Below are 9,904 nucleotides of genomic sequence, written 5' to 3'. Positions count from 1 at the left end.
TTTCGGTCGAGACCAGCACTTCACTTTGATGCTGGTTCGCTGGTTTGGTTCAAAGTCATGCAACGCTATTGGCTATTTCGTAAGCAGCTCCGCCCTATTTCATTTTTTTCTGTTTATTTAATTGGTCCAAATCGAGGCGTTCAAATTCGAAATCTACTGGTCACTTGCTCATCGAGGGCATTTCGAAAAAGTGAACTGTGTGTGGAGGTCGATACCGGCTACAGAAGTTATTTTCAGTTTATCTGACTTCTTAATTGAGGTATGTAGCTATCTGGCATTATTGGGGAAATTATCTTGCTTTGACATCCACGCTGCTTTTAAATTAATCTATCTCGCATCATTTCTTAAATTGTAGCCTGACGCTAGTAACTTAACTAACGTTAACGTTGCGTACAGTAACGTTAGCTAACTCGCTAACTGACTTTAGTTCCCTTCCTGCCTGAATCCTACTTACTGAGGTCAAAATATAATTCAAAACGGGTAATTGTTACGCTAAACTTCCTAACTAGCAAAACGACATTAGCTAACGTTAGTTGTCTAGCTGGTTATAGTAGTGTCAACGCGAACGTCTAACCCGCATTGGCAGCAGCTGACAACGTCCGATAACGTTTAACGTTAATATTTTTATTTAATTAGGCAAGTCAGTTAAGAACATTCTTATTTACAATGACGGCCAAACCCGGACGACGCTGGGCCAATTGTGCGCCGCCCTATGGGACTCCCAATCACGGCCGGATGTGATACAGCCTGGATTCGAACCAGGGAATGTAGTGAGTCCTCTTGCACTGAGATGCAGTGCCTTAGACTGCTGGGCCACTCGGGAGCCCACTAACGGTAGCCAACTAGGGTAGTGCGAACTGCCCAGTACATCACTGGGGCCAATCTCCCTGCCACCCAGGACCTCTATACCAGGTTGTGTCAGAGGAAGGCCCTAAAGTGTCAGACTCCAGCGTACCAGAGCGCTAAGTCTAGGTCCAAGAGGCTTCTAAACAGCTTCTACCCCAAAGCCATAGGACACCTGAACACCTAATCAAATGGCTACCCAGACTATTTGCATTGCCCCTCTTTTACACCGCTGCTACTCTCTAACATCTATGCATAGTCACTTTAATAACTCTACCCACATGTACATAATACCTTAACTTACCATTGCCCTCGCACATTTACTCTGTACTGGTATCCCCCTGTGTATATAGTCTCACTGTTAATTTACTGCTCTTAAATTATTTGACTTTTTTATTTATTTGTAATTTTTTTTAAACTATTGTTGGTTAGGGACTAGTAGGTAAGCATTTCACTAAGGTCTACACCTGTTGTATTTGTTAATGTTACTTATGTAATGTGAGCAAGCTCTATTTGAGTTGTTCGTTAATGTTACTTAGGTGATGTCTTTACAAATTGTCATTGCACTGACATTTTTTCACAATCAGACATTACTGCACTTACACAAGACAATAGCAAACCTAGCTCATGGCATTGTTCCAAACCTTGCTAAAGCTTCTAAAGGATCTGCCCCTTTTTTCAATTTTCACCTAAAAGGACATACCCCAATTCTAACTTACTGTAGCTCAGGACCTGAAGCAAGGATATGCGTATTCTTTATACCATTTGAAAGGATAGTCTTTGTATTTTGTGGAAATCTTAAATGAATGTAGGAGAATATAACACATTAGATCTGGTAAAAGATGTGCCTAATTGGTTTATTAATACATGTTCAAGTTCATAACAGTGCACTCCTCAAACAATCGCATGAGATTCTTCACTGTAATAGCTACTGTAAATTGGACAGTGCAGTTAGATGAACAAGAATTTAAGCTTTTGCCAATATCAGATATGTATGTCCTTGGGAAATGTTCTTGTTACTTACAACCTCATGCTAATCGTATTAGTCTGTTAGCTCAACCGTCCCGCGGGGGACCCACCGATACTGTAGGAAAATGCTGCAGTCGCGTTAGTTTAGTTGACTATGCACCAAGGAAAATTACATTTTAGCCAAACTGAAGAATTCCAAATGAAAAAACACTACAAAGAATACTACGGTAAATACTATAGTATACTACAGTCATGTCTGCAATTCACTATCTGGTCATATGAATTCAGCCAGTACCTTGGAAATTAATTAAAATGTTAGTATACATTTGTTTCAGAGACGCACCTCTTTGTGGCCTGATGAATATGTATTTCTCCCCACTGGTAGCCACATGACTCTTAAACCTTTTCTCTCAAAGTTAATTGCACATGACTTCTGTGTTGCGGTTTACACGCATTCATTGTCAACAAGGATCCAACGCCATACACGTATACGATGCATTTAGAAAGTATTCAGACCCCTTATGTTACAGCCTTATTCTAAAATTGGTAATTGTTCCCCCCCCCTCAATCTAAACACAATACCCCATGACAAAGCAAACCGGTTTAGAAATGTTTGCTAATATGTTAAAAATAAAGAATTGTCACATTTACATAAGTATTCAGACCCTCCACTCAGTACTTTGTTGAACCACCTTTGGCAGTGATTACACCCTTGCGTCTTCGTGGGTATGATGCTACAAGCTTGGCACCTGTATTTGGGTAGTTTCTCCCATTCTCCGCAGATCCTCTCAAGTGCTGTCAGGTTGGATGGGGAGCGTTGCTGCACAGCTATTTTCAGGTCTCTCCAGAGCTGTTCGATCGTGTTCAAGTCCTGGCTCTGGCTAGGCCACTCAAGGACATTCACAGACTTGTTCCGACACCACTCCTTCGTCTTGGCTGTGCTTAGTGTCGTTGTCCTGTTGGAAGGTGAACCTTCGCCCCTGTCTGATAACCTGCACCAGAGCGTTCATCTTTGCCTTAATCCTGACTAGTCTCCCAGTCCCTGACGCTGAAAAACATCCCCACAGCATGATGCTGCCACCACCATGCTTCACCGTCTGGATGGTGCCAAGTTTCCTCCAGACCATAGGACCACAGAATCTTCTTTGTCGTGGTCAGTCCTTAAGGTGCCTTTTGGTTAACTCCACGCAGGCTGTCATGTGCCTTTTACTATTTGGCTTCCGTCTGGCCATTGTACCATAAAGGCCTGATTGGTGGAGTGCTGCAGCGATGGTTGTCCTTCTGGAAAGTTCTCCCATCTCCACAGAGGAACTCTGGAGCACTGTCAGTGACCATTGAGTTCTTACTCACCTTCCTGACCAAGGCCCTTCTCCATTGTTTGGACAGGCAGCCAGCTCTAGGAAGAGTCTTGGTGGTTCCGAACTTCCATTTTAAGAATAATGGAGGCCACTCTTATTGGGGACCTATGCTGCAGACTTTTTTTTTTTGGTACCCTTTCCCCAAATCTGTGCCTGTCTGAGATCTACGCACAATTCCTGACCTCATGGCTTGGTTTTTGCTCTGGCATGCACTGTCAACTGTGGGACCTTATATAGACAGGTGTGTGCCTGTCCAATCAATTGAATTTACCATAGGTGGCTCCAATCAAGTTGAAACATCAATGGAAACAAGATGCACATGAGCTCAATTTTGAGTCTCATAGCAAAGGGTCTGAGTACTTATGTAAATCTATTTGTAATTAGCGAACATTTCTAAACTTGTTTTTGCTTTGTCGTGATGGTCTTGTGTGTAGATTGGGGAGGGGTGGACAATCTTTATAAATTTTATAATAAGGTTGTAATGTAACACCCTTATTCTAAAGGGAAGGGGTCTGAATACTTTACGACTGCACTGTAGCTAGATCCAGGCTGTATCACATCCGGCTGCGATTGGGAGTCCCATAGGGCAGCACACAATTGGCCCAGCGTCGTCCAGGTTTGGCCGGTGTAAGCCGTCATTGGAAATAAGAATTTGTTCTTATCTGACTTGCCTAGTTAAATAAAGGTGTGGTTTTTTTACACAACATTGAGGGTGTGGTGTCTACAGCTCAGATATGGGCTTCAGACAAGACCATTCAATCTAAATGATGTGCTTCACTCACTCTTATCACTGTTCCCAGATGTCGTTTAGATGTTGACAACTTTTGCCTCAGTAACCTCACTTCTGTGTGCCTTTCTTTATAGGATGAGTTCTACTGCTGTAAACGATGAGAATCGTGGGGTCTGCCCTGGAAGAAAGCAGAGCAATTCAGAGACAATTTGTGACAACCTTTCTTTTGATCAGCCAACTGGGAGGCCCTCCATTCTTCGCCAATCTCAGGCAGAGAACCTGTCAAACAAAACTATAGCAAAGGGAGGGAAGGTACAGAATATGTTATCATGAAGCCTAGACTTGAAGTCGTTTCAAATGTTCCAGAATAATTCCCTCTGTATAATCTTGTGACTATGAGGATCTATGCTTGACTGATTAGTCTAGTAAAAAGCATGAGATGACACAATGTTTTGGAAAGGTGTTGACTCAAGGCGAGTAAACTGTATAGAAAGAAACTTGCACACACTAACCAGGTTAGGTTTACCTGTTGTGCACATAGTGTGCAAATTTCTTTATTTGACTGTTTTGAATAGAGCATTTGTTTTCAGATACGCTTTTGGGTGTTGCTTTCAGGTTTGTTTTCAGACTCCAAGAAGAGACCCTCTCACTAAGAGAATAGTATCACCAACAAAGTCCCTTAATATGGAAAGCTTGGATGACTGTAGTAAAGCCCTGGAGACTTTGCAGTTTACATCACCCGAAGAGTAAGTATATGCTTTAAAAAAAAATATCTGTAGATGTGTCACATCGGCAGAATGCTGATTCATATTCTGGTATCAAGTTGAGAGAAACCCACATTATCTGTCCTCTTGTATTTTTACAGGGTGGTACCTATAGAAATCAATGGGCTTGTTGATGTAGCAAAATCAGGTAACGCATCTGATTGGCTAAAGGTTCAAGATTCATTACCCTATGCTGTCTTGTCACATGAACTACTTCAACCATAATGTTTACTTGATTTTCAAATTATTTTGCTACAGACTTCACAAATGTGTTGTCCTATCCTGATGATGATATGCCAATTCAGAGTAAAGGAGGTTGTCAGCTGTATTTTGACAACCTTGATGCCATCAATCTCTTCCAAGGGTCTACTAAAATGGTCCTCTCTCCAGCAAGGCCCAGTGAGCTAGTTGAAACTCCCAAGTCTGAAGAACAGCGTGAACGTAATGTCATTGAAGCAGTTTCTGACAGGAATGAAAAGGCACTGGATGATACACTCCCGTTCATGCCATCAGCGGAAAATTTTCTTGCTGACTTCTCAGCCGATATGTGCTCAACAAATAGCAGTGTGATTACCATGATGAAGGACCCAGCCGATGAGTTATCCAACGCTGGTGAGGAAGAAACTGTACCATCAGTTGACCCAGATCAAGCTGTGGCTATCATCTCTACAGCCGAGGAGACTCTTCTGCCACCAAAAGGTACATACGAATTTTATTTTGACAACCTTGATTCAGTCAACCCTTTCCAAACGGGAGGCTCCAAATTGCAGAATTCCCCTGTGCTTGGAAGGAAGCGGCCATGCGATGACCCTCAAAAGGTGGAAGTTGAAGAGCCTGCCGTAAAGGAAATGGAACCAGCAGCCATGCTTGAGGTGGTTCAGCCTGTCCTAGAGACACCTGTCCAGCCAGAGATGAAAACTATTGCACCGAAGACTACCAAGCCAGCTGAAGACGCTGTGGCCAACACCTCTACAGCTGAGGAGACTCCTCTGCCACCAAAAGGTACATACGAATTTGATTTTGACAACCTTGATTCAGTCAACCCTTTCCAAACGGGAGGCTCCAAATTGCAGAATTCCCCTGTGCTTGGAAGGAAGCGGCCATGCGATGACCCTCGAAAGGTGGAAGTTGAAGAGCCTGCAGTAAAGGAAATGGAACCAGCAGCCATGCTTGAGGTGGTTCAGCCTGTCCTAGAGGCACCTGTCCAGCCAGAGATGAAACCTATGGCACCATTGTCAACTGCTCCCAAAGAGACCAGCAAGCCAGCTGAAGAATCCATAACTCAGCCCAGTGCAGCCCCTTCCAAGGATGGTGCAGTGAAACTTGAGTTCAATTTTGATGATGGCGAGGTCAAGTGTAAGCCTCCTCCCAAAAAGTTTGGCAAAAGGCCTGTTTTGAAGCCGACATGGAAAAAGGCTGTACCTACAGAAAAAAAAGAACCTGCTCAATCCAAGGAATCGCCAGTGAAGCCATTGGTCAATACTGATTATGAAATTCCTCTTCCCAAGGGCAAGTACAACTTTGACTTGGATAAATTTGACCCAAATGTCAATCCATTTGGTACAAATGTAAAAATGACTGAATCTACAGTCTGTAGGGTGAAATCCAGTCCAGATGCCAAGGCACCAACCTCAGTCAGGTTGGCTGTCTCCCCTGAGAAAGTGGCAGAGCCTGTTCAGCAAGAAACTGCCCCATCACTATGGTAAGTTCATTTTAATTTTGCTGCAACTTTATTATTATCCCAATTTTTTAATGAAGTCTTGATTTATATGTAAAGCATTATCAGTTTGGTTGTGAGCATGTAGATATCACCTTATTAATGTAGCTACACCACACCATTCTCTTATGTTGGTTCTATTTTCAGTGTTTCTATTGCTGGATATGAACCTGATCGTTCTGCTGTAAAAGAAGGAATTGTAAGCTTTTTAAAACTTGTTCAAAAAATGTATATTAATTAATTGTAGTGTGACTACTTGGGTGACATCCTCTCTCCAATTGTAGGACAACATTCCACAGAATCCGAAGCTTCAGATGGACTCTTGTGAAGTTCAGGATCCTTCCTCTGGAAAAGAGCAGGAACCTCCAACTAAACCTGACCAACCTTCGCTAAGCACTCCAGAACCCTTGGAACTCTGCCGATTTGAGCAGACCCCACAGAATGGCATGTCAGAATTTAATGAGGACTTTGTTCCTGGAAACACATGTAAGTCAAATAAATTGACAAACGCATTTTAGTTGCGGTAATGTTGACTTCACCTTAGCTTTTTGACTAACTATAGTCCACCCTTCCCTCCAGTCATGGCGAGTGACTTTGACAGACAGATGGACTACCTGGAGCAGTTTGGTTCCAGCACTGTAAGTATATGCTTTGTACTTTTATAAATTGACTGTTATTACATGGATTGTTTTGCATTTTAGGCTTTGGGCTTCCTCAATTACTTTGCGTTTTATATTCAGTTTAAGGAGTCGGCACTGAGAAAACAATCACTGTACCTCAAATTTGACCCACTAATGCGGGAGAGCCCCAAGAAGTCTGGAGTCCCTGCAGGACTCAACAACCTCCCACGACCTGCTCCCTTTGCTTCACGGTATGTTACTCTCCTGGTCCTGATCACAGGCTTTTTTTTACCATCTGACTGAAAAGAAATGCCTTGTGTTCATCTTAAAATGCTCTAGTTGTAAATAAGTGTTTATTTGGCCTAGAATTGAGAGCATACTTAATCTGTAGTTTGTAACTAAAATGAGTTTGAAATGCAATGTTGAATATCAAGGTGTTTGCTCCAAGTCTGAGGGATGTTTCTTTCAGTGTGGAGACCCAGAAGACTGGAGACGAGGAGGTGAATGGACTGAAATCTGTCAACCCTAAACTGCTTCATGACCTACCACCTGTAAGTTAGTTGTCCTCAAAGATCCTACTATAATGTAGTAATGTAAGTAATGTGGGAAAACTGTTAAATTGAGGTCTTCACTCCCTTTAGGTTCAAGATGTTGGTCCTCGGACTCTTGTGGGGAATTCCCCTGTGCTTGAGAATCTGGTCCCTACTTTCCCCCAACCAGCCAACCCTGACGATAACATCATAGAGGTGCTGAAATACAGTCAGCAAGACATGAATGCTGCCATTGCCAAGATCCAGAAACGAGTAGGTGTTTGTTTTCCTCAAATGTTTCACTCATCCCTTTTCAATCCAATCAGCATTAATTTATAAGGGTTTATTTTTTATAGGCAAAGGAGAATGCGGATGAATGGAAATCGAAGCATGACACGCTATCTCAGGATAATCATGAAATGGGGTAAGCATTTAAGCTCACTGATTTCTGATTTCAGACCTATAACAATTGTGAATGTCACTGCTTTTTGTTTTTGCAGGAAAATCATGTCAGCATTTGAAGCCACAATTGCTCAGATATTGGGTACGTTGTCATGCAATTTTGGAAAGTTATTAGAGGAATGTTTTGAAGTGTCATTTTCATGTAAAATGCATGGCTTGGTGTGACGTCATTGTGTCTCTGGCAGCTGATAAACAGAGGGAGACGGAGAAGGCCCAGGCTGACATCACTAAAGTCCTGCAGGAGAAGGAACAGTTATCACAGGACCTAAATGCCATGGAGCGGTCCTTCTCAGATCTCTTCAAGAGACTAGACAAATACAAAGAGGTCATCGAGGGTTACATAAAGGTCAGCATGAAAAAGGATGTCATGCCCTATGCATTGGGCCCAGTGTTTTGCACAATCATGTAAAATGCTTGGATTTAAATGGGATACTGCAAGATTCTGGAAATTAAGCTGCTTTTCTGCCTTGCGGAGAGTCGATGAACTTGTGGATACTGCTTTATGTGTGCAGTATTAAGTAAGTTGGAGGTTGTTTACTGTTCCTGTAGACCTCCAGTCATTGTGCTGACGCTAGTAACATTTAATCGCAAAACTATCTCCAACTTGCTTCTATTGCACGCAGACCTAACAGTGGTATCCAAAACTTAATCTGACTAAGTAGAAAAATGGCTTAAATGCCAGAATCCCTTTATAGCTCTTTCATTACAGGGTAATCTTTCCTTTCCACATGATTGCGCAAAACACAGGGCTCAGCTTTGGTGTAGGAAAGTAACATTGCTGTGAAGGAAGAAATTAAAAGGGTATGTGTAGGTCCAATACTTTGCTTTGCCAACATCATGACCTAGGGTTTTGAATGTGTGTGTGCCCCTATTAAGAATGAAGAGATGCTGAAGAAATGTGCTCAAGATTACCTGGCTAGGATCAAGGAGGAGGAGCAGCGCTACCAGACCCTGAAAGCTCATGCAGAGCATAAAATTAGCCTGTAGGACTCATCAAACTATACTTTGTGCAAAATAGTTACAGAATTGTTTAGTTGCTGGGCTTTGTGTAGGTTCACTGGGCTGACCTACCTCTTATTCTCAGGGCGAATGGAGAGATTGCAGAGGTGCGCTCCAAACTAAAGGATGAGGACGCTGCACTTCAGGCCCAGCTGCGCAGGGAGCAGCTAAAGGCCCAGTCACTGGAGAAGAGCCTTGACCAGAAAGTAAGTCACCCTCAATCTGAAGTAGTCATGAGGCTGCCTTTATCAGTATCATTTGTTCAGAAAAGTGTTTTGCACTTATCATGGTTGATTTTGTTTTCCTCCTTGCTGATTTTCTGTCCCCTCAGGTAAAAGAGACTGAAGAACTCACCAACCTTTGCGATGAACTAATAGCTAAAGTCCAGAAGGGCTGAGTTCAACCATATGTCTGTCTTTGTTGTCTGGTAGTCAAGATTTTTTTACAAATCTGAGTATGTGGTGGTCCTGATGAACAAGTGTGTGAATAGTGCGTTGTAAATATGTTTTGCTGCTCTTGATTGGAGTTTAAGCGCCGTAATAGTAATTCACTAGATTTCAATTCTACTGATTCATGTTGGTTCGTTTTATCAATGTCGGTCTTTATTACTGTAATAAAATTGTTTCACTAATCAAGATCAGTTGTAGCGCCTTGCAAGTTTATTTGAAATTCGTTGTACACCAAACCTTTCGACCACAAGGAGGCGCTGTTTACCATTGAGTATTTTGTAGTGCAGTCTTGGCAAAGGTAATTTGGACTTCTCTAAGTTTCATGCATTTTATTGCAAGTTCCAATTGAGCATAGCTGTGACATTTGTACTTATTTCAGAACAGTAGCTAAAAGTGTACTTCCTAGATGTTTCTACTGGTGAGCTGTGTTAATGTCAACCATTCAGTAGCTTCCTTATCCCTC

At 42.3% G+C, this 9,904-nt stretch overlaps 1 protein-coding gene across 3 annotated transcripts; it reads left to right on the top strand.

The window, feature by feature from the left end:
- Positions 1-164: 164 nt before the first annotated feature.
- On the top strand, positions 165-9,629 carry LOC139530900 (transforming acidic coiled-coil-containing protein 3-like). Of its 3 annotated transcripts, XM_071327689.1 has the most exons (18): positions 165-259; positions 4,035-4,212; positions 4,516-4,646; positions 4,766-4,812; positions 4,923-6,173; positions 6,255-6,366; positions 6,529-6,580; positions 6,666-6,867; positions 6,961-7,019; positions 7,122-7,252; positions 7,471-7,552; positions 7,643-7,804; positions 7,888-7,955; positions 8,032-8,075; positions 8,179-8,339; positions 8,870-8,976; positions 9,078-9,198; positions 9,324-9,629. In XM_071327689.1, exons 2-18 carry the CDS (start codon positions 4,036-4,038, stop codon positions 9,387-9,389), a joined length of 2,973 nt encoding a protein of 990 aa, XP_071183790.1. In that variant the 5' UTR covers positions 165-259; position 4,035; the 3' UTR covers positions 9,390-9,629. The 3 variants fall into 3 exon arrangements, with proteins under 3 accessions (XP_071183790.1, XP_071183791.1, XP_071183789.1); XM_071327690.1 differs by having other exon boundaries at positions 5,028-6,366; XM_071327688.1 differs by having other exon boundaries at positions 4,923-6,366.
- The last annotated feature ends 275 nt before the right edge of the window (positions 9,630-9,904 follow it).

This window comes from Salvelinus alpinus, chromosome 9, assembly GCF_045679555.1.
Source record: "Salvelinus alpinus chromosome 9, SLU_Salpinus.1, whole genome shotgun sequence".
Lineage (NCBI taxonomy): Eukaryota > Metazoa > Chordata > Actinopteri > Salmoniformes > Salmonidae > Salvelinus > Salvelinus alpinus.
Note: the sequence above shows the minus strand (reverse complement) of the source record. Positions and strands in the feature narration are given on the sequence as shown.